Here is a 24,168-nt window from a genome sequence, read left to right as displayed (position 1 = left end):
AGGGATTAGAGTGCTGGTGTCCCCAACATCAGGACACAGAAGTGTTGCAGCAAGTCCAGAGGAGGCCACCAGGTTACTAAGGGGAGCAGGTCTCCTGTGCAGACAGGTTGAGAGAATTGGATCTGCTCAGCCTGGAGAAGAAAAGGTTGTGGGGAGACACCCCCCCCCCCCCCCCCAGTGCCTTCCAGTGTCTGAAAGGAGCTCCAAGGGTGCTGAAGAGGCATTCTGCATCAGGAATATGAGTGATAGCATAAGGAGTTGGGAGCTGGCAGCCAGGTTGGGAGAACTCCCTGGACATGGGGAGCTGCAGCTCCCTTTGTGTCAGCAGCATCTTCTGAGGCCCAGAGCAGGACCTGTTCCCGGCTGGCTCCGCCACAGCATCCTGGGAGCCACGGGGTGGGCACTGGTGGCACCAGGCCTCTGGCTGATGTGCCCCTTGCCCCCGGGAGCGCTTCACTGCCATGGGCTGGGCTCCCATTTTTGCTTCCAGGCCTTTGCTGGCCATGAGCACCCTCAGGGCTGAGCCGGCGCTGCTACCTCTGAGGTGGCGGGCCTGCGACAGCACAAAGGGGTGACACCGGTGTGAGGCCGGGCTGTGATGTCACACCGTCTCCTGGCCATCTACTTGATTTGATTTAAAGTCCTGTTTCTCCTCTGGGGCTGATCAAGTATCAGTTTCAACGCTCACAGGTATTTGTTTAAGGGCAGCCGGTGGCACAGCGGTTTCTGGCCCTCACGGGGCGGTAGGAGCGCAGGTCACCGGGTGTACGAGCTGGGCTCTGCAGCTTTCCGTTCCAGACCCGGCCCCGCCGCGCTCTGGGGCCGAAACACGCATGCGCGGGAAGAGGCGGCACGGCCCCGGCCCTCCGGCGGGTTGCGCATGCGCAGCACGGGGCCTGACGCAAGGCCGCTGCAATCGCCGTGCGCTTTATCCTGTCCGACCTTGAGTGCGCGGCCGCCACAGGACCCGGGTTGTCGCCGCCGCGCCGGTGTGCACCGCGCCGCTCCTTTGCCCGTGTCCCGCCTCGGCCTGCGGCAGCCTGGACAGCGAGCTGTGTAGCTGTGTCGGGAAGCCACCGTGCAGCTGCGGCGCCGGTGCCGGAGTCCGAGCGGTGCACCGAGAGCGAGCGGTGGGATCAGGCATTATCTGGGTCAGCCCCCCGACGGCGGTCCTGCGGCGCGTCCCGGCCCCCCCCCCCCCCCCCCCGCGGCCCACGTGGGTGGAGATTTCCAGAAGAGCCGCGGCCCCGCGCGCCCGTCCTCCGCCGCCGCCATGCTGAGCGCGAGCCGCCTGCCCCTGCTGCTGCCGCGCGCCGCGCCCGCGCCGCCCGCGCGCCCCGCGCAGGTCAGCGCCGTGAGGGGCGGGGGGACGGAGCGGGCCGGAGCGCTCCGGGACACGGGGCCGGGGGAGGGCGCCGGGGCTGTGGGAGCGGCGGGGGGCGCTGCCTGCGGGCGAGTCCGGGCCCGGGCCGCGGCTCCTCAGTGCTCAGACTTTATTAAGAGCAGGCTGATGTGGCTGCCGGGCGATGCGGTCCTGGGGGGTGTAGAGGCACCTGTTTTACCTGTGTTTGAGTGTGTTTTGTGTTAAGGAGGATTATTATAAGGTCGCTCGGTTCCTCGCCGTGCGTGTGGTGGTGACAGCGGGGATCGGGCTGCGCAGGGAGAGCGCAGATCCCCCGCGCTGTGCTGGCCCTGCTGGCTCTGCTCTGTCGCAGTCTGAGCCACCCATGCACTGCGCCTGGGCCTTACGCCTTTAAACACCAGCAAAGTAGTCATGGCTCGTTCCCGCTCCCATTAAAATATCTTTTTCGGAGTTCGTTCTTAATCAGAAAGAGGGCTAATGCTTCCCGAGCTCTCAAGGATGTTGCTTTGCACGTGCAGAGGCGGCCAAGCTGGAGTTGTGCAGCAAAATCTCAGCTGCAGGTTCCTCAAGGGGGTGCAGTGGGGCTTTTGTTGCTGACCAGGTACAAAGCTCTGAGAAATGGGGTTAATGTTTATCTGCTGCTGTTCGTGGAATGCTGAAGGCTCAGTATTGATTTACTGAGCTGTCTCTTGCCTGGTAGCATGCTCACAGATTGTTCTGTATGAGGGAAATACCTCGGTTCTGGTCATAGAAATTAGAGTTGTGGCAGATAATTAGTGCAGTATTTTGGGGGGCTGTTTATGTCAGCCTGAGTCTTGCTCAAGTTATTCCTTTGCAGTTAAGTGTTTAAAGAGGGTACATTGTAATAGGACAGTGTTGTTTCTCATATTGCCTCTAAAAGCCGTGGCTTGAAAATCTCTTGATGTTTTAAAGTAAATTCTCATTTGAATGTCTCTGTTTTACAGACATTTTGGAATGGCCTCAGCCAAAATGTTCTCAGAGCAGCATCCAGCAGGAAATATGCGTAAGTGCTCCTTGGGGTGGTCATGTTTGGCTGTTGTGTTTATATTTACTCTCTTCCTGATACCAGAACTGATTATTGGAGCTAGGGATTAGGTAACAGAGCCAAACCAGCAGAATAAAACTGGAGCCTCCTCCTGTAACTTCTCTAAGGCTGTTTCTTAATATCTTGTTTCTCTCTCGGGGGGCTTTGAGAATTGCCGTTCCCTGCTGCTTCCCCCACCAGCAGTGCCCACAAAACGTGGATTACTGAGCTTTGTTTGATTAAAACCAACCAAAAAGTAATCCAAACACTGTTGGGAAAAAGTGTTTTACACTGACATGATGTGGGTGATGCCTGGATCCATTCCCCTGCAGTTAAAGTTCATTTCAAATGTGCATTTGAATCACTCATTTTCCTTGTTGCAGGAGAAGGGAGCAGGGAGCAGTCGGTTGTGTGACTTACTTAGATGTTTGTGGCTGATGCTGATTCAGGCCATGAGCTGGGAAATCTGTTTGTGTTGGGAAAGCTGGGTCTGTCTGGTATAGCTGAATGTTCCAAGCTCACTGCTTTGTTATTGGAACTGGAGTTAGAGCCCCTGGCAGCTTGGGCACAGAGAAGGTGACATTCCTGGAAATAAACAGCCCAGCTCTGCTGCAGAATGCCTTCTCCATTCCAGAATATGCCTTTGTCTGTAAGCAAAGCTGTGGTTCAGGGATTCTCTGAGCCTCAGAAGGGGTAATGCACTCTTCCCAGAGAGGAGAAGGGTTTCAAATTTGTCTTGTGTGAGAACCACTCCCATTTCTCAGGGCTAAATTCACCTGTTGCTCCTGAGGATCAGGAAGGTGGTTTGCTTTGGCTCTGGCTCAGAGCACCCTTCATGGGCCAAGTGATTTATCATTGTGGATTCTTCTCCCCATGCTAAGCCATGATAACACGAATAAATTGCATTTGTTTATTTTTCACTCCAGATGAATGTTTTCAAACAAGTTTGAACACCAGGGTTGCCCAGAGCAGCTGTGGCTGCTCCTGGATCCCTTGAAGTGTCCAAGGCCATGTTGGGCATTGGGGCTTGGAACACTGTGAGATAGTAGAAGGTGTCCCTACCCATGCCAGGGGTGGCACTGGGTGAGCTTCAAGGTCCCTTCCAACCCAAACCAGTCTGGGATTCTGTGATCAAAAGTAACCCAAAACAACTCCTGTCTGTAGGGACAAAATCAGTTACGACTTTTTTATACCAAACTCTCAAGAATTTTAGAGACAATATAAATATACATATGAAGTAAAGATATTCTGGGGAAGAATAATATTTTATATGCTTATTTTAACAAGCAAGGGTTTACCTGTAAGTCATCTGGTTCAGAACAGAGGCACAAGCTTAAATTTCAGTGTAAGTCAGAGAACACCTTAGGTCAGGATACAGCCTGGATTTCCTTCAACATTGAGTAGAAAATGGCTTTGTCCTGTCTTTGGGACTGGGCATTTTTTTGCAATTAATTATTTTCCTTTAATGGTACTTTAACTTTCCCGTGATGTGCCGTCCAGCTCAGAAGCAATCAAAGGTGCCGTTATTGGGATTGACCTGGGTACTACCAACTCCTGTGTGGCCGTTATGGAAGGGAAGCAAGCAAAAGTGAGTAAAACAGGAGTGTTACACGTGGGGTGTCCCCAGTGTGGCCCTGAGGTGAGCCTGTGGCTGTCACACTTGCCTTTGTGCCCAGGTGCTGGAGAACTCGGAGGGTGCCCGGACCACGCCGTCGGTGGTGGCGTTCACGGCTGAGGGCGAGCGCCTGGTGGGGATGCCGGCCAAGCGCCAGGCGGTCACCAACCCCCACAACACCTTCTACGCCACCAAGCGCCTCATCGGCCGCCGCTTCGACGACTCCGAAGTGAAGAAGGACATGTGAGTGAGGGGGCAGTGCCACTGCCAGCACCAGGGCAGCAAACACCACGGGGGTAGCACGACCTGGTTTGCTTCCGAACACAGCCCTGCTCCGGGGGAAGTTGCTGTGCCCTCAGCTCTTGAGGTTGCGGTGCTTCTGTCTGAGGGCACTCATTGCTGATCACATTAAGGCTTCCAGAGAAGAACAAAAAAGCCTTTCTGGTGCTTGCAGTGCAGACTTTTCTAATTCTTGAGGGTGTTTACAATCAAAGCTGTGTGATCATACCTCAGGTCTGTGATTAGATGAGGTGTCTGATTAAAGCAGCAGAGAACAATGCTGTATGTAAGCTCTGTGCAGGGCTGGTGCATAGGCATGAGTCCTGTCTGTGCATTTGATCACTTAATTCTCTTTCTTGAGACCTTAAATAGGGTGTAATACATATTTTTCTGATTTGTCTCACTTATAAAGTTGGTATATGTGCATTTTTTTTTATTGTGTAAGTGCTGACAGCAGCAATCTGTAATTGGTACCTCTGGGACTCTGGATCTGGGGCTCTGCTGGCGAGTTCAGTGTTCTTTGTTTAGAGTTACACGTCTCCAGCTGCTGATACTGTTGGTACGGGGTTTGTGCTGCTGCAGAAACTGAGTGTGAGCTTTGTGGTTTTCAGTAAGAACGTCCCATTTAAGATTGTCCGTGCCTCCAACGGGGACGCCTGGGTGGAGGCTCACGGGAAGCTCTATTCTCCCAGCCAGATCGGTGCCTTTGTCCTCATGAAGATGAAGGAGACTGCAGGTCGGTGCAGCTTGCTCTTTGCTGTCTCTGTGCTTTGTGTGTGGAAGTGCTGCAGCCATAACAGTGCTTTCTTGGTACCAAACCGTCTGCTATTGGAAAAGCAGGGCTGCGGATGGGGGAAGGGCACAGGGTGGGCTCCTAAGAAGCCTTAAGGAAGATCAATGCCTGCCTCAGTCTTGGATCTTTGGCAAAATATCAGTGCTTTACTTGAAAGATACTCATATTAGAATTGGTTGCTGATTGAGTTGATTCTGATTTTAATTGAACTCACACTCAGAAAGGGGAGCTCCATTCCAGAAGCTGCAGTCCTTGTGCCTCACTGGCTGCTGCTGAGCACAGGCTGGGGCAGCCAGGCTTGGAGTGGCTTTGTTCCTATTCAGCTGCTGGATATGTGGCATGTAGGGAGAGAGGGAGTGTTCAAGGGACCCCATTGGTGGGCCCTAATAGCTAATTAGCCAGTGGTGACTTTAAATCTTCACTAGGGGAACATACCTATTGGCCTGGAGAAATAGTCCTCTCTTTCTCAATTCCTTAAGTGGCTTCTGGGGAAACTGAGTGTAGTACAGAGAGGGAACAGTCAGTAGTGCCTTCTGCACCCTCACTTGTTGATCGCTGTGTCCAGTGAGTGTGAGGAGGGCAGGACTTGAAGCTTCATCAGTTATTGTATTTTCTGTATTAGGTCCTGGACACTTGCTAGAGGTCCACCAGTAGTAAAATACAAGTATGTGGTGTGTGAGCATCTAGACGTGATAGATCTGACTTTGATCTGCCTGCAGCAGGGATGTGCTTCCTGGAGGGGTGTTGGCTTTTGGCTTGGGTGCTGCATAGCCATGAGTCCTGTCTGTGCATCCACACTGCATTGTGCACATTTGTATTTTTTAGCAGGTCTCAATGTGCATTTGGTGACTTCTCTTTTTTGAGACCTTAAAATAGGATGTCATAGATATTTTCCTGACTTGGTGTCTCAAACACTTAAAAATTGGTATATGTACATTGCTTGTGCTGTCTAAGTGTTAGCAAGAGCAGATTTTATAAATGGGATGAAAATGAATAACTTTTAAGTGCATCACATGCAGTAAAGCAGAGTACAGCTTCAGTCTTACGCAGTAAAAAGACAAGCTCTCAGATAATTCATTACAGTGGCATCCAGTCACTGATGGAATTGCAGAGTTGCATTGCTATGCTGCCAGAAGTCTACAAACTATTCTGTGTTTTGTGGAAGGACTGGAATTCTGCACACCTCCCTCTGCATTTTCCCAGAAAGCAGCAAGCCTGTCTTCTATTGGTTGGGAGAAACACTTTCAAACTAGGTACTAATGGAGAGAGACTATTTACAAAAGCATGTAGTGATGGGACAGGGGACAGTAGATTCCAACTAAGAGAGAGCGTTTAGGTGAGATAGTAAGAGGAAGTTCTTCCTGTGAGGGTGGGCTGGCCCTGGCACAGGGTGCCCAGAGAAGCTGTGGGTGCCCCATGATCCCTGGCAGTGTCCAAGGCCAGGTTGGACAGGGCTTGGAGCAGCCTGGGATAGTAGGAGGTGTCCCTGCCCATAGCAGGGTGTGGAAAGGGGTGGGCTTTAAGGTCCCTTCCCACCCATTCTATGATTCTTTGAGTGATAACTTGGTGTTCTTAAAAGGATAACTTCTGTTTTGTCTCCTTTTTCTTCCAGAAAATTATCTGGGACATGCAGCAAAGAACGCTGTGATCACAGTTCCTGCTTACTTCAACGATTCTCAGAGACAGGTACTCATCAAGCTGGGAGATGTTGAGGCTCATAAATTGCATTCAGTTTCTCTCAGCAGTCAGCACTCTCCTCATTCCTCCTCAGGCTACCAAAGACGCTGGGCAGATCGCTGGCTTGAACGTCCTGAGGGTGATTAATGAGCCCACAGCAGCTGCACTTGCCTATGGGTTGGACAAGTCTGAAGACAAAGTGTAAGTGCACAACACCAACCTTCTGAAATAAACCTGCTGCGATTTGCCTCCTCTGCTTGCTGGGTTTTAGAGCACTGCTTGGAGTTCTGCCAAGGTGAACTCAGCTGTGAGTGAGAACTCTGTAGTGTCACCTCTGTTCTGTGCCAACCAACCTTGTTAAAGAGAGTTCATAACTTGCAGCTACAACTTAATTATCCAACCTGAGTGTCAATTTAATTTCCTTACCTGCCGGTGGCAGTGGTGGGTGTGGCTGAGGACAGCTGAGTGACAGGCTGTCACTAGAGGTGCTGATGGGCAGCACAGGAGCTGTGCTGAGCTGCACCAGCTGTCCATGGCTTGCAGCTCCCCTGCCTGCATTCAGTCCTCTGTTGCTGTCAGGGGTGGTTACAGCAGTGCAGGCTTTTGTTAGATGTTCTGTATTTCTGAGGTAGTGATAATGCTGGGAAAGCCTCATTACATTTGAAACACTTGCGGGGGGAAAAACATTTCATAATAGTTCTGGTGTCCCTGCTTGTCATTAAATGTGAGAATGTCTGATTTTGGAGAGGCAGGAGCTGCCCTCTCTGAAAAAATTGGCAAGGTCAGGCTTTGTGCAGCACATCTTCCAGGGACCCCCACATGGACTCTGAGTGCTCAGGGGGTATGGACATTTTGAGATTGTTCACTGCTGTCTTTAGAGAGGCTTTGAACTTGTGTGGGCACCAGTGTGTGTTCTGCACGTCATCTCTTGAGGAGAGGAAGTTCTGAGCCACTCACCTTTGTCTAGAAAGTAATGTCGTCCTGCTTCTCCCTGCAGCATTGCAGTCTACGACCTGGGTGGTGGCACTTTTGATATCTCTGTGTTGGAAATCCAGAAGGGAGTCTTTGAGGTGAAGTCCACCAATGGTGACACTTTTTTGGGTGGAGAAGACTTTGACCAGGCTTTGCTACAGTATATTGTGAAAGAGTTCAAGAGAGAGGTAAGGTGTCTCTTGAGAGCACAGTCCTGTGTTACACTACTTTTCGACCTCACTTCTTTAGAAGTATGCGCATTCTCCTACATTCTTAGGATTTGTCACCTCTGGCACTGCTGGAATTTAAAAGGATTAGACACTATTTAGCCTGGCTTCCACTTCTTCCTTCTTTTCTTGAAGTGTATTATTCCTTTCCTGGAAGACACAGAATAGCAGAACTTCTGCCATTTTCACTCTGGTGTAGCAGGATTGTCCTACACACAGTCTGCTTACTTTTAAAAGTAAACATCTGTGGTGCAATTGAATGTGACAGGACAGATGCAAACAAGGGTTGCTGGGAGGAAACTGCCATGTAATTCCAACTCCTTTGCTAATTCAGTCCTGTCTTAATATTCTGTGCTGCCGCAGCCTTTCCAAGGTTCAGTCTGTAATTCACTGTATGATCACTTGCAGAGCAGAGAGGGCTGGCAGACTGGAAGTGCTCGCTACCCCTGGCAGCAGGGAGAGAGCAGCACAGTGCACATGGCAGTCTGCTCTAGAAATAGCTTTTCAGTCAAGAGCTCTGAGAAGGTGAAGTGCAGCGATGTGACTCCTGAGCAGGTGCTGAGAGTCTGTTAACCCTGTTTTTGTCACTCAGACGGGAGTTGACCTGACTAAAGACAACATGGCCCTTCAGAGGGTGAGAGAAGCATCAGAGAAAGCCAAGTGTGAGCTTTCATCATCTGTGCAGGTATGTGCCTGGATCCCGAGCATCCACTACAGCAGTAGGAGACACTGAGTTCTGCACTGGCTTTGTTTACTAAGCTCTCTGACACTGTTTTTTCTTCTGTGTAGCCCAGTGGCATCACTGGCACAGGAGGTCACTCAGCAGGGTGGGCTTTCAGACCACAGAGAGCTGCTGGAAGCTGAGTTGTTTGTTTTTTGGGTGCTGAGTTTGGCCTTTCTTCTGGCACCACACCTGATCTTGCAGGGAATGTGACCTATCCAACCTGTTCTGTACTTCAGAAGTGTGATGGGCATCAGGGAATTTCGCTAGTGCTGCTGGGTTACCGGCACCACTTACAGCTCTGTGCAAGCAGTTCCAAAACCTTGGTGCTACTCATTCCACTGAAACAGCTAATTTGTGTAGTAATTCCTATACAGAATCTTGACTTACTTGCCTATAGACAAGTTGGCTGGACAATGGGCAGCAGTGACACTCCCTCCTTTGTTCCATCAGCTTTGTATATTAATGCAGTCAAGCATGTCTTTTATTCATTACTGAATAAGGAACTGGAGAAGCAGCAAGTTGGGAGTGTAATAGTCCTGGCTAAGTGAAATTAAGGTCAATTATGTAGTGATTGAAATGGGGAGTCTGCCAAGCATCTGAATAAGCATCTCTAATTTTATCTGATGGTGGTCTTTTTGCTGGCCAGTGGGGAGCTCATAGCAAGGAGCTGAGGGCAGTCACAATGGCTGCATAGTTTTGCCAGAGACATAGCAAGCTCTGTTTTATGAGCTCAAGAGCTGGCACATGTAGTTTGTTCATACCAGGAAAGACTGAATTCTTTAACTCCTTAGCAGTGAAGTGAAAACAACTTGCTTTTGGTCCTGTTTTCCCCTAATACTTTTGACCATGCTGTGTATAAAGTGAGTGCACACCTCTAGTCAGCAGCATGGCTTTAATTCTTGTGTAAACTTAATCTTTAGAGATTAAGCACTAATGTTTTAATTGCTTTGGATTGTAGTGTCTTTTGATGTCAGCATGACTCAGCACTTGAATCAGATTATTTCAGTATGAGATTTACTTTAAAAATCTAGCAGTGTGACAGGCAGCCATTACAGTGGGGATTATGGTTTCTTGCTCTAATTAACTTTGTGTTAAATATAAATAATGGTATAATAATATAATATAAATATAAATGGCAGCAGAGTGGCTGTTGAACATGAGCTGTTGGCATTTAGAGAGCAGCCAGGAGGGAAGGAAATACCTTCAAGGAGTTTACCTCGTGTGGAGTGTCAGTTGGCAGAATCTTTGGAACTCTGCAGATGGGCTTTCTTCTGTGTTGTGCTGAAGGAGCAGCATTAAGGTTGTCACATCCAGTGTTACTGCTCTTACCTCCTGGCTGTGACAAATTGTTTTCGCTCAATAATGAAAGACCTTGAAGCAACACAGTATTAAAATTGGGGTTTAACAGTTGTAACCATGAGGTATGGAACAAATTAATTGTCTTATTTCTGAAATATCAAGCATAAAAGTGTGCCTGCTGCCACTTAAACTGGGCGGGAGGGTGAACAGCCACGCAGATACCTCAGTACAGGCCAAACAGAACCTGTAAACTGATGTAAAGCCCATTCCCAGTTTTCCCTGAGCCTGTTTCCATGCCACAGACTGACATCAACCTGCCCTACCTGACCATGGATGCCTCCGGACCAAAGCACTTGAACATGAAGCTGAGTCGGGCGCAGTTCGAGGGCATTGTGGCTGACCTGATCAAGAGGACAGTGGCCCCCTGCCAGAAAGCCATGCAGGATGCTGAAGTCAGCAAGAGTGACATTGGGGAAGTCATCCTTGTCGGTGGCATGACCAGAATGCCAAAGGTATGAGCTCAGGGCCTGTTGAGGCAGGGCTGGCACAGCTGCCCTGTGCTTGCTGTTTGGGGGATCGGGACAGAGGAGTTGGGAGTGCTCAGGGCAGCCTCAGTGCTGAGGGTCCTGTGGGAACACTGCCCAGCACCTCTCGTTCTGTTTGCTTAGCCCAGCTGGGACCCGGGGGCTGGAGCTGAGTTGCAGTGCACAGAGTCAAGGCGGACGTGCTGGGAGGTGAAAGTCCAGCTGCAGCCTGACATTCTGGTGTGCACTGGACACGAGCAGCATTGCTGAGAAGTACAGGGCATTTCGTCTTGTTGTGGACTCAGTGTGGTAAAGGTACATTTCAGTGACAGCCACTTGTCAGCAATCTGTGCCTTCCAAGGGATTTCCAGCACTTCAGCTATGAAGAACCTCCACGAGCCTCCCTCTGGTACCTGCTGGTTGTGTGTAATCAGAGCTGCCTGTTGGAGGCTGCTGTTGGGAGGCCCATTTACCTGGCTCTTGCAGAAACTCCTTATCTAAAGCCTGGCCCTTACATTCTGTGGAGATAAGCTCAGCAGGTAGCTTTAAAGCCTGCTGTGCTGACATGCACAGTTGTGCAGATAAGTGCTGCCTGCAGGTGATTTACTGCTCCTGTTCCAGCCATGCCTGCTGCTGCTCCTCCATCCTAGAGCTGAACAGGGATGTTCACTGCTCCCTCCAAGGGTACAGCTTGGCCTTTCCTGCAGAGAGCACCAAAATCTCACTCCAGAGGGATCACTCAGGCTTGGACTATTTGTTGCTTTGTGATTTGCGGGTCCTCTCTAGGACAGTAGGTGTGTACATGGTCCTGCTTGGGGTTGATTTGGGGTTTGGTGGAGTGTTTTTCCTGCCTGTGTTAAAGACCCTGGTGGCTGGAGGTGATACTGGTGTGTGAGCAGAAGGTCACCCAGGCAGGGGAGCCAGAGCAGCAAGATAAACAGAAGCTCCTGTTCTGGCCAAAGCTCAGGTGGAGTAACGCTGTATGTTCCCAAAGTCCTTGTTGTTCCAGCTGGATAAAGGAAAAGTGGTGTGATAACCTATGTATAAAGTGATGACAAACACAAAACCTTTTCCTGAAATATTATGTGTCCTTCAGGGGTGGAAGACAGAACTTAAATATTGATTTTTATTTTTCCTTCTTCCCCTCATAACCCCCAGCATGTGTAGCTTTGAGCTGACAGAATGCTTTCCTGAGTGCCTGCAGTTACAGCTCTACCTCCGAAATTGGTGCCAGTGTGTTGTTCAGAGCCAAGCCTTCTCTTGGGTACCTTGTTCTGCTCTCTTCCCCCTGCTAGGAGGGAATGTGGCTCTGGAGCACTCTCATGGCCAGTATTCTGGGAGATGGACGTGGGTGGTTACAAGTATTGTTTTGTACTGTAAAATACGCCTCCGGAGGGAAAGACTTGCATTTAATTACATGTTCACACATAGTCCTCCTCTGCAATGAGCACTCGGGGCAGGTGTCTCCTGGCTGCAGGGCACAGCTGGGTGCTTGCTTCCAGCAATTTTCCAGGCACATCCCACTCACCTGGGCTGGTGTGCCCAACACCTCTATTGGGAGAGGAGGCCCAGCCCCACAGCCTTCCCTTGTAGGCCAGAGGAGGGCAATTCTGAGCTGTGCTCTGGGGCAGGCCCTCAGTGCATTCCTGTCTGGATGCTTCAGCAGGAAATCTTTTGGGATCATGAGCACAGTCCTGGGGAATGGGCCGAGCAGGGCAGCGCTGACAGCAGAGCTCAGAGTGCTGACAAAGCACATCTCCTATGCTGAAAAAGCCTGTGAAATAAAGAGTTGGAAAATACTGTTCTTTACACAACTCTTTTTTTTTTTCCCCTTTACTGCACACAAACAATATGAATTGTGCTGCTGGATTTTTTACTTTCCCTGTGCTCCTCCACAGCTGTACTGTCCTTGGCAGCTGTGTCCTGCTCAGTGTTGGCTTGCACAGTTCCCAGGGAGCAGTCCTTGACTCCCAGATAAGCCTGGAAGGATCCCCTCGGAATGTGGCCGGGCTGTGTGAAGGCACTGAAGGGGCTGCCTTGCAGCTGGCACACACACAGCCTCTGGAGAAGGGGCTGTCTGGGCTGGAATGAGGGCATTCAGTGCTGTGCAGGAGGGTGGGCAGTGAGGGAGCAGGCACAGAGCTGAGGCTCAGTGTTTCTGTCTCAGGTTTCCATGACAGTGGCAGCATAAGGACATAGAGCTGAGCCAAGGCTGCTGTGGCCATGGTGGTTCTCCCGTGCATGAGCTGTGTTATATCTCCACTCAGGTGCAGCAGACTGTGCAGGAATTGTTTGGCCGTGCTCCGAGCAAAGCAGTCAATCCTGACGAGGCTGTGGCCATTGGAGCAGCTATCCAAGGTGGAGTGTTGGCTGGTGATGTGACAGATGTGCTGCTGCTGGATGTAACTCCCCTCTCCCTGGGCATTGAGACCCTGGGAGGCGTCTTCACAAAGCTCATCAACAGGAATACCACCATCCCCACCAAGAAGAGCCAGGTAGGCGTTGACTCTGGATGGGTGGGACTTTGCTGGTGCTGTCAGACAACTTGGGAAAGGCCACCCAGAGCATCACAGTAGATAGTTTTGCCTCCTCATCTGACAAGAGAAGCAGTGGAGAAATCAGGTTTAATGTCAGCCACTGAGTATCTGATTATTGCTGTGCCCAGAGGGGAGGGCAGTTGAGGTAACAATCTGCCAGGATGTTTGTGGCCTGGTGAGGGTTGTTGGAGTGCCATGATGTCAATTGTCAACACATCATTCTGAAGAAGGATTGTGTGGAGCCTTTCTGGGACTGAGCACCACGCCCATGGGAGAGCCCTTGCTTGGCTGAGTGCCTGGGAAGGGGTTATCTTTTCTCTGCATTGTAATGTCCTGGTGCCTTGGGTGTGATCCCTTCCTTCCCTTGGCTCTGTCTGGGCCTGCTGCTGTGTGCTCTCTCTGATAACACCTGAGCTGCGTGGGGTGTGGGCTGGAGCCTGCTGCTTCAGGGCAGATTTTCTGGGGTGTGATGGCTGCCCTGGAACCTGCTCCTGCCATGGATGGCCAGGTTTTTTTGTCCCCAGGTGCACAGGACAAAACAACAGTGGCTTGGCTCTTGCCAACCTTGATGCCCTGGAGTTTTGTCAGAGGAACAACAAGCATTTCATGATTTTCCCTTCCAAGCAGCTTCCTTTTATTCCTTGTTCAGTCAGCTTGTAACTGCAGATGTTTGTGTTCTAATTAGCTATACAGTAACTTCCTGTTCCTTTTCCATAGGTGTTTTCTACAGCTGCTGATGGACAAACACAAGTGGAGATCAAAGTGTGCCAGGGAGAGAGAGAGATGGCCAGTGACAACAAACTGCTTGGCCAGTTCACATTGGTAGGTTGGCTTCTCTATTCCTGACCTTAGACTTGACCTTCTTGGAGACATTCAGAGTCTTCTCCATTTCAGCTGCCCCCTGAAGGCAGTGTTGAGGGGGAGTCATCTTACAGAAGACATTTGACCCCTTTCTAGTACAAAAGCAGCCTCCAGAGGCACAGCATGACCGTGGGACAGCCTTTCTGTGGCTGAGGACCAACTGGCATTGAAAATGGAACTCAGAGTTTCTGAGCACTCCCCTGTGGCACTGTGGCTACTGGGCCTGGTCACCAGGAAGGGCTCTCTGGGTATAAAAAAGCCTGTGCAGTACCAGTACCAGCAGATAATCTGAATGCTGGCTTCTCCTCTGGAGTAGCGAAGGTGGGACCTGGAGCATCTCCAGGATACCTGCAGTCCTCAGGGAAGCCCATTTTAGCCTAGTGAGACCCTGGGAGCAGAATCAGTGTGAGCCAAGGTACCCCAGGATGTGCATTTGTGGGATTGCAGCGTGTGTGCCATGATGTTAAGCTGTCAACACATCATTCTGAAGAATCGTGTGGAGACTTTGTGAACTGAGCCCACACCCTGCTCCCTGGGGAACAGATGTATTCTAGGATTGCTGGGAGCAGAGCGGGGCTGCCCAACCAGCTCCCTGAGCAAAATGGGTTTGATTAGTACTGGCAAATTGTCCAAGTTTGTGTGAACTTCCTTGGAAGAGCCTTGCAGAAAGGAAGGACTTTGCCCTTCTGTACTTTTGAAGGAAGCTGTGCTGCCCCTCACTGTCTAAAAATGGTTCCCCAGAGGTGTTTAGTGAAATCTATGTCCAGAACTGAGGAAATAGAGCATCCTGCCAGAGCTATGGAAGAGGGGCTTGTGTAGCAATAAAGCAGAACCTGTGCCACCTTGGAACCAAACCTGGGGGTTCTCTCTTGTGATTTCTGTGCACTTTTCCAGGGCAGAAACCAGATACCAGTGCACAGCATGGTGCCAACAGGTACTTAGAGGACTCATTCTGAGGGTTGGTTAGTGGTTCATTCAGTATCAGATCCTCAGGGTGATGTGCCCAGCCCTTGTCCCCTGAGCTCTGTCCCTGTGGGAGCTGATGGCCAACCCTTGTCCTTGCTCAGGTCGGGATCCCTCCGGCGCCGCGGGGAGTGCCCCAGATCGAGGTCACCTTCGACATCGACGCCAACGGCATCGTGCACGTGTCAGCCAAGGACAAGGGCACCGGGCGGGAGCAGCAGAGTGAGTGCCCTGGGCCTGACAGGGAGTTGAGCAGGGGGTGCTGCGGGTGACGCTGAGTGCCTCCAGGGAGAATGGAGTGTGCTCCAGTGCTGCCTGGATGGTGTCCCACAGTCCAGGGTGGGGATGGAGTGTGTGGCTCCATGCTTGGGTCACCCCCACTCTTCAGTCTGTTGCCAGTGCAACACAGATGCAGCTGAAGTCATCTGAGCCTGTATCTCCCCTGGAAAGGAGAGTGGGCAAAGGGGTAAGTGAGAGCTGAGCTGTGGGTTTGTTGTAGGGCAGCGAAGCTTCTGTAAGCACACAGCCTCTGCCCTCTCCAGTAACCTGCTGCCAGAGGCTGCTGCCAGTGGATGCTCTCCTTGCATGTTAGGCAGAGATGAAGCACCTGCCTATGCCAATGTCAAGGCAGCTCTCACTGGCAGGGTTTCACCACATTCCAAGTGGTTTTGGCCTGTGTGACAGTCCTGCCTTGGTGTTGCCATCTGGAGTAATTGCAGCAACACGTGAGCAGAGTGCAGCTGTTTCCTGGGTTTCCTGCATGGATCAGCTGTGTCCCAGTGCCCAGGTGTTGGGCACACAGGGTGGCTCACTGAGGGCTCACTGTGTTGGTGGGCTGTGCTGTGTCACCGAGGTGTTTGGGGCAGTCACGTGTGCCCTGTGTTACCCTGAGGGAACAGAAGTTGGAGTTTGGGAATGCAACACTGTGTATGAGTTGTCCTTGAGCTGTGTGGGAGTGCTGTTTCTTTGGGAACACACAGGGATTGCTGTCTGTGAGCCTGGCTGCGTGAAGGTGCCAGCTTTTAAGGGAGAATCAAATCAGGAGGATCTCTGACTCCAGGGTGTGTCGTGTACAACTGAGCAGACTAGCCCTGTGCCAAGACCCTGTTTGTTTGTAATCATTCCATTATAAAGGTCTGGAGATTGGGGTATTTTGAAACATCAGGTTTTCCCTGTAACAACCTTGTCCATTTTCTTCTGTTTAGGCTGGAAGTGTCTCCAGCTGGCAGGAGGCTCAGGGAGTTCAAGTTGTCAGTGTATTCCGCTCTGTGATGCAGTGAAATGTTGGGCCCTGTGTACTGGGGTAATTAATGACATAGATGATAGTTTTTAAAGCTCTGTGGTGGGTTCAGGAGATTAATTTTAAGCATTTACAGATTCCCCTGATAGAAAATAAACTCTCTTCTCCCTTATAACTGGAATCCTCTGTACTGACCTTCAGCTGTTTCTTGGAGAGAACCCTTGAGCGTGAAATGCTCCAGTTAGCAGAAGTATTAACTATGCACAACTGGAGGGTGTATGCTGCTTTTAGTCACGCTTCTTGGTGTTTTGGCAGCAGGTTGGCACCAAAGCCACACTGCTTGTTTCTTGGATTTCCTTGGAGATCTTGAATGTATGGCAGCCTTCTACTGCTGAATAAAAGGCTCCTGGTGACAGGCAACCAGAATTACTTTTAGCGGCCTACCTGTAGGTAGATGTGGTTCTAATTACAAAGCTGAATTGCTCATCCCACATCTGTATCCAAAGGAGACCTCTGTGTGTGTGTCTTTGTTTAGGGTTCTGTACCATTGACAAATATTCCATAGCAAAGTTCCTTTAAATGGTGATTGTAGCATGCACTTTTATGGGAATTGAGACATCCTGGATATTGGTCCTCTTTCAGTTAAATTAGACTAATTCCTGCAGTAAAGCCTGAATCTGGACTATGCTTTTTGACACTAATAGAAGGAAAAAGACCAAGGAGGGGACGTGTAAGAGCCTGCCCATAGAATCATGCTCCATTTCTTATTAAGGGCAATGTGAGGAGCTGGGTGGGGAATGTTGTCTTACCCTGCCACCAAGCCTGGGCTGTTTTCCAACAGGGAAAAGAATCTTTGGTGAAACCATTCCTTCTCTTTGGATTTTTTTATTGGTTGGGTTTTTGCTGGAGGGTTAGTTTTTTTGTTTTTTGGTTTTTTTGGTTGTTGTTTTTTTTTGTTTTTGTTTTTGTTTTTTTTTGTTTTTTTTTTTTTTTTGAGGGGTTTTTGTTTTGGTTTTTTTTTTTTAGTTCTGTGGTTCTAATCTGGGATGCTCCTTTGGTTTGAGGGTTTTGGTGCACCCTCCATTTCTAGGAGGATTAAGTGAGGACTGGCCAGAGTGACTTGCAGACCAGCAGGCAGGGAGTGTGTGGCGGAGCTGGGGAGTTGCAGATCCAGGAGATGAGGCTTTCACCTGGCCATCAGTGGCTCTTTAAAGAGTCACAGTCTTTGTCTTGCCCACAGGGCCTCCCTGGCTGCAGAGTCTCTGAGTGAGGCTGCTGCTGTTAGGCTGGGGAACAATTCTTTCCTCAAAGGTAAGAGTAGATCCTTTATTCATGTTCTTCTCTGCTGCAGTTGTTATCCAGTCCTCTGGTGGCCTCAGCAAGGATGAAATTGAGAACATGGTGAAGAACGCAGAAAAATACGCGGAGGAGGACAGGCGGAGAAAGGTAACGGGGTTACAGGACCTTCAGGGAACAGAGGACCTGCTGCTTTCACCACTCTGCTCTGAGCTGTGTCCACCCCTGGCGGGGGGATAGGGCTCTGCTTTCTGAGCTCTTACCGAGTCTGCACCTTTCCTTACACTCAGTTGACACTCCAGGGTTGCACAAAGGTGTTTGCCGAGGCATTTGGGTCTTGAGGCTAGGTGCCTTGCCCTGTGTGACTGCACTTTCCTGCTCCCTGAGGAATTCCTGGGATGTGGAGGCAGCAGTGAGCAAACCCGCCTGCCTGCTGCTCATAGAAAACGGCTTTGCAGGCTCTGGTGAGGGTTTCTGTCATCACTGCTTTCCACTGTCCCACTCGGCTGTGCATTTGGCACCTGGAATGCTGTGTCCATGTGAGCAGTGCTGGCCTCAGTGCAGGTGAGGCCAGAGGGAGGTGATGGAAATCCTCACTGGCCTTGTTGAGGAGAGATGGCACTTGCCATGGTGGAGTGACTGAACCTGTAATACACACAGGATTAATGATTGGAACAAATTGGTTTAATGAGAGTAGTACTAATGAATTATGCAACTAAATATAGAGCATTGATTTTTAATCAGACACAGCACAGGCTGACTCTGGGATGTGGCACCAGGAGGTGTTTAGTGATTGCTGAAACTGGCACATGGAATTGATCCACTTTGTGTCCTTCAGTCTGCAGGAGCCTGTCTCAGGTGTCCAGGCAGTGCTGTAAATCTTGCCCCCAGTAGGGAAGGGATCAGAAGAGGGACTGAAGGGGAGAAGGCATGGAATAAATCCCAGGAAGCAGCACTGCCTGGCCTCAGAACCTCTAAAGCCACAGAGCAGTGGCTGATGGGCATTTGTAGGTTAGCTGGAGAACCTTCAAAGACCTCACTCTGAAAGTCCCACTGTTTGAAAAACTTCATCATTGCTGTGGAGTGTAGGGGAAGGTCTGGCATCTGAAGAGGCTGCTCTGAAAACTGTTCTGCTGCTTTATTTTGTATCTTAAATTGCTGGATAAGTTCCTCTCTGTTGTAATCCTGAAGTGCGACTCACCCCTGTCCAGTGAGCTCACAGAGCAAGGTGACACTTGTATAACTGTAGTTTTCAAAAATTGCCTCAGTACACTTTTCTGCTCCTGGTTTTACTGCCATAAAAGCATCAGGAATGCATAAATGGGAGTATTTGTAATAAGGGACCATGAATAAAACCACCCAGCATTTGCATTGTCTCTAGTGCCCCTGTTGCTGAAGAAGCTTCAGGATGTTCTCCAAAAGCTCTGCTGCTTTCCCGTGGAGCAGAGTGTGCTGTGCTGTCCCTGAGGTGTTTGTCCTTTCCCATGTGCCAGCAATGGTGATGCATTGGTCACTTGTAGTTCAGTGAGTGAAAGCCTGAGGGCTGGCTGGCACAGACTCCTCTCAGGGCCCTGTGGGGCCACAGTGCACCTAGAAATGGTTTACTTTCATTTCTTCTTGCCCTGGTGCCATTAAGAAGGACCCTGGGTGGGAACTTGAGTGGAACTTGGCAATTTGGGGCATGAAATGCCACCACTTGTGTCACCAGTGGTGTGGGCAGCAGCTCTGACGAGCTCTCTACCCCAGGAACGCGTGGAGGCCGTGAACATGGCCGAGGGCATCATCCATGACACGGAGTCCAAGATGGAAGAGTTCAAGGATCAGCTGCCAGCAGATGAGGTAGGTGGTTCCTGACCCTGGAGTGCTACAGCACATGAAATTCCTCACAAAATCATTGCTCACATTCCCACTTAACTCCCAGCTGGCTCTGGCCAGTGCCTCCAGCTCTGGCCGTGTTTCCATGCTGGGTGAAGGTGGCACAGCCCTGCACCTCTGGCTGTGGCACTCATTGGGCGGGGTGAGTGTGGCTGATGGGAGGATGGACAGACATCCTTAGGGGGAGCAGGGTTTGGGTGCTGGCAAATAACCTATCACAACGTGTCAGGTTGGTGTCACTGAGGCTCTGAGCACCTGGGAAGCTGCTGATGAAAGGTTTCTGACAGAACTGTGTCCTTGGCATGGCCTTGCAGTGCGGTGAAAAGGACTGTGCTGTGGCTGGCTCCTCAGAGGGGAGGTTTGCTCCAAGGCTGGAGATTGTGCACAGTGCCTGCCCCTGTTAGCAAATGGACAGAGGCAGAGCTGCTGTGCTCTCCTGGCAGTACATGCACAGCACTCAAGAACCTGGGGGCAACAAAAATCAGTGCCCACTTAACTCCAGTTTTTCTCTCTTAAGAATGAAAGGGGTATTTAATATCAAAGAGTACTTTTCACACCACTCAAAAGCAGTGCATTGTGAATTTCAAAAGCCAAATTTAGAGGAGTGTGCCCAATTACCTATTTAACAACTCTGGGAAGCAGAATTAAAGGGCTCCTGGGGGCTCTGAGGTGTCTGAGGGAGCACAATTACAGTTTGTTGGTAGCAGCCTCTGGTCAGTTGAAGGCTGTTTCTCTGGCAGCAGATGGGGACAGGACAAGGGGCAGTGGTTTTAAACTGCCAGAGGGCAGGGATAGGTGGGATATTGGGAGGGAATCCATCCCTGGGAGGGTGGGCAGGCCCTGGCACAGAGTGGCCACAGAAGCTGTGGCTGCCCCTGGATCCCTGGCAGTGTCCAAGGTGAGGCTGGAAGGGCTTGGAGCAAATTGGATGAGTTACCATGGCAGGGGGGGTGGAATGAGGTGATCTTTAAGGTCTCTTCCCCCCCCAAACCATTCTGTGATTCCATGATAATGGCTGGCTCTTTGTTTGGAATTATGTGAAAGAGTTTCCCCTCACAGGAGCACAGAGCCTGAATCCCTGTTCCCTGCAGGGACTGTTCTCTGTGACTCCCCTGGGGAGGTGGGGGCAGCTGGTGCTGGCTGGTGCTGATGGTGGCCGTCACTCCATGTCCCCATCCCGTGCTGTGCTGCAGAGCTGTGCCCGTGTCTGTGATCCCTACTATCACAGCTGTGCCCAGGAGCCCTCTCCAGCAGCATGCCAGGGAAGGAGGCAGTGCCAGCCTGTGCAGGGACTGACAGATGGCTCCGGGCCGGGCTGAGCCCACTCTGCTGGTTTGCTCTAAGCTCCTGCTCCATGGGCAGCACAGGGACTGACCAGGGCAGGAGCAGCCTTGCTCACCAGCTCCCCAGCAGGGCCTTCAATATCCATGGAAACCAGCTTGCTGTCCCCTGCCCTGGTGTGGCTGTGCCAGGTGCGCTGTGCCAGGCACAGAGCACGGCCCTGGCCAGTGGTCAGGCCCTGCAGAGCTCTGTTCTTGGCACCTCTGCCCAGACAGCAAACAGGGCCCCATTAATGCCAACTGGGACACTGTTAGTGAAGTGGACAGGTGCCCACTGGGAACTGGGGACAGTCCTAGGCCCTGCACGCTCACTTTGAGGCTTCACTTCATGGCTTCTGGCACGAAAGGTGGCCAGCAGGGGGCCAGCAGGTGGTGAAATGACAGGATGGAGATTAACAACGAACCAATTTTACCTTTGTGTCTTTTTTGCAGTGCAACAAATTAAAGGAAGAAATTGCTAAAATGAGAGAACTTCTGGCTCGTAAAGATAGTGAAACAGGAGAGAACATCAGGCAGGCAGCAACCAGCCTGCAGCAGGCTTCCCTGAAACTCTTTGAAATGGCATACAAGAAGGTAGGTGCATGGCCAGTTCACTTTCAGAACCCTTGGATGGGGAGAGGAGAATCAGGACGCTGAACTCTTGGGTGGGAGGTGGTGCTGAGCCTCTGTGCAGCTCCCTCTGAGTGACACTGGCTGAAGGGACAGCTGTGGAATGTCAGGGAGAGTTGGAGGCCTGAAATCCTGCCCATGCTTCCAGGCTGGCTGTTCTGTTACTGTACTGCATTCCCTGGAAAGGGGGAAACTCCTAGTAACGAGCATCCAGAAGAGTAAGGAGAGGGCTTTCCCCTCAGTGCATGCAGGGCCTGAAGGAGTAAGGTAACTCCTGAACTTTATTCAGGGTGATTTTAAGAGACAATTCCTGTTCAGTCTGCCTAAAGGCACCATAAAGGCCTTTGGGATTTTCTTCTCCACCTCCTTCCCAGTGGAAGGCCCTTGCACCCACTGGCACCTGGTCAGGGAGGTGTCCCAGCATGGCAGTGGCACAGTGCCCAGGTGACCTTGGTGCTGAGCTCTCCTTACTGGGGACAGCTGCTTTCCTGATGTCAAACCAAGCCTTGAGTGCTGCAGTGTTAGCCTGTTACATCCCCTGGGAAAAGGAATAATAGGAAGATTGTTCTCTCCCTCTCAGAGCTCAGGCAGAGATGAAGGTTGCCCTTCTCAGTGGACATTGCTCATTGCACTGAAGGGAGGGTTCTCCAGGCTGGAGCTGACCTGAGCAGCCAGCCAGAGAAGAATGGCCAGGAGAAGCAGTTTGTGTTACCAGAAGTGATAAACCTGTTTGTTCACAGATGGCCTCGGAGCGAGAGGGTTCTGGAAGTCCAGGAGATCAGAAGGAAGAGAAGCAATAAGGAGTCTCTGTCTTGCCTTGATGAGAGAATGATGAAGAAGAGGTCGATTTTCTTGATGCTTGGGAGAGAAGGGACCTTCCTGAGCAGCAAGGGGCAGAATTCAGACTTACTGTGTTTTTGCAGTATTCTATATATAAAATTCTTCAATGTATAAACTTAGTGATGTGTCTGCTAGATAAATTGTCACTTGATGAAAGTTAATTCATGCCAGACAAAGTTATGAGTTTGGCCCTGGCGTGTTCCCTGAGCGCCTGGGGACTGGCTGATCATTTAATACTTGACACAATGGTGTAGTAAATCCGAGATCCAAGCTTGGAAACCATGTCATGAAATTGGAGGGTGGAGACGGAAGCTGTCTGGGAAGGGGGAGGAGAATAAGGCCTGCATGGCCCCTCCTTGTGGGTCTGAGGAGCTGGGAGCAGGTGGAGGGCTGCGAGCAGCAGGGGCAAGACTGGGGACGTTGCTGGAGACCATTTAGCCCTGAGCTATGCTGGTACCTTTGTTCTGAAGGAAAGGGGCTACTTCAAACTCAGCTGTAACATAATTTCTTAGAAAAGAGGCAGCGTGGAAGTTCAATACTTTGCTTGTCTAAGCCTTCTGCTCCATCCTGTGTCTGTTCTCTGCTTATGGTAAAACAATTTCCTTGATAATAAAACTGTTACTGGATCCATTCTGGATTTTTTTAAAATAAAAGCAGAAAAGTGTCCAACATGGAGTTCCTGGTCTCCTGGCCTTTGATGGAGAACATGAGCACTTCACTGCCTGTGACAGCTGCAGAGGGAACAGCCAGGCAGCTGTAACTTTCTGGAACTTGTGCTTCATTCACAGGCAAAAAGGAGGTTTCTGGTGTCAGGTTGAGGTTGTGCTCTACTGAGTCAGTGCTGCTCTCACGAGGTGCCCCGAGTCCTGTGACTGCAGCAGCAGTGGGACTTCACTGTCAGGCACCTTGTGCTTGGGCTTAGCCTTACAAAACAGGCTGCAGGATTGAGCAGCACTTACCCACTGTGCTTCCAGCAGCCCAGCCTTGCAGGGAGGTGCATGAATGTAGCTGTCTCCTTTTTCCCCATCTCTTATTCTGTGTCTCTTGAACTGAAATAGAAACCGGGTTTGCAGCTGTTTTGTCCTGCCAACTCAAGTATTAGCGGGGAGGAAAGGATGGTTTTTGTTCTGGCAGTCAAGACAGTTTCCACCAGAGAGGACAGAGGTGGCCCAGTGTGTGATCAGGAGTCGTCAGTGTGGGTTCATTAAAGGAAAGTTGTGTCCTGCCCACGTGCTTGCCTCCTACAATGGAACAGCCCCTGCATGGATGAGCGGGCAGCAGTGGATGTTGTCTCTCCGGGCTTCAGCGAGGCTCTGACCCTTCCTCTCCTGGAGTGCTCATGGCCAGTGTGGGCTGCATGAGGGACAGTGGGGCGGGCTGGGAGCCATAGCCCAGAGGCCTCTCCCGAGCGGTGTCCCCCAAAGTTCAACACTGGGTATTGATGAACTCGTCCGTCCATGACTTGGACGGGGGGGGTCAGTGCGAGCTCTCCGGTGACACAAAGCCCCCAGAGCGGCCGACTCCCCCGAGGGCGGGCTCTGAGGAGATGGAGCAGAGAGGCTGTGGAGTGTCCCTCCCCGGGGACGTTCCGGCGCCGCGCAGCCCCGCGTGCCCCGGGCCGTCCCGCCGGGGCCGCTCCCGCCCATCGCCTCAGGCCCCGCTCGGAGCCGGCCCCGCCCCGGCCCCGCCGCCCCTCGCGGGCCCTTTAAGCGCGCGCAGGCCGTTCTGCGCAGCTCTCGCGAGACCCGCGCGCGCGCGCGTGCTCCCGTCCCGCCCCGCCAAGCGGCCACCGGACTACGCGCCCCACAATGCCCCGCGCGCGCGCACGGGGAGGGGCAGCGACCAATGGCGCGGCGCCCCGCTGCCGGCTCCCCCCGGAAGTGACGTCAAGGGCCCCCCATGTGAGGCGATTGCAACACATGGTGCGCGGCGCGGGGGAGCGTGAGCACCGCGTGCGACGTCAGCGCCGCGCGCCGGGGGGAGCGGGCACCGAGCGGCGGGGCCCGACCGGCACCGGCACCGCCCGGGACACACCCGGCCCCAGCGCCCCGCTCCGCGCCGCCCGCCCGCCCCGCGCCGCCGCGCCCGC

At 51.6% G+C, this 24,168-nt stretch overlaps 1 protein-coding gene and 2 non-coding genes across 3 annotated transcripts; all 3 read left to right on the top strand.

Moving 5' to 3' along the window:
- Positions 1–1,250: 1,250 nt before the first annotated feature.
- Positions 1,251–22,754, top strand: HSPA9 (heat shock protein family A (Hsp70) member 9). The gene is made up of 17 exons (XM_053990778.1): positions 1,251–1,345; positions 2,329–2,387; positions 3,909–3,996; positions 4,085–4,266; positions 4,914–5,038; positions 6,708–6,781; positions 6,867–6,973; positions 7,770–7,932; positions 8,564–8,656; positions 10,297–10,506; positions 12,786–13,013; positions 13,773–13,877; positions 14,984–15,101; positions 17,471–17,565; positions 19,162–19,254; positions 21,063–21,203; positions 21,980–22,754. Exons 1-17 carry the CDS (start codon positions 1,274–1,276, stop codon positions 22,037–22,039), a joined length of 2,013 nt encoding a protein of 670 aa, XP_053846753.1. The 5' UTR covers positions 1,251–1,273; the 3' UTR covers positions 22,040–22,754.
- LOC128815126 (small nucleolar RNA SNORD63) lies at positions 13,246–13,317 on the top strand. The gene has a single exon (XR_008439558.1). It is a non-coding gene; the product is annotated as a small nucleolar RNA SNORD63 (small nucleolar RNA).
- LOC128815127 (small nucleolar RNA SNORD63) lies at positions 14,369–14,437 on the top strand. Its single transcript, XR_008439559.1, has one exon. It is a non-coding gene; the product is annotated as a small nucleolar RNA SNORD63 (small nucleolar RNA).
- Positions 22,755–24,168: the final 1,414 nt, after the last annotated feature.

The sequence above is a fragment of the Vidua macroura genome, chromosome 15 (assembly GCF_024509145.1).
Source record: "Vidua macroura isolate BioBank_ID:100142 chromosome 15, ASM2450914v1, whole genome shotgun sequence".
NCBI lineage: Eukaryota > Metazoa > Chordata > Aves > Passeriformes > Viduidae > Vidua > Vidua macroura.
This window is presented reverse-complemented; position numbering and strand designations above follow the sequence as displayed.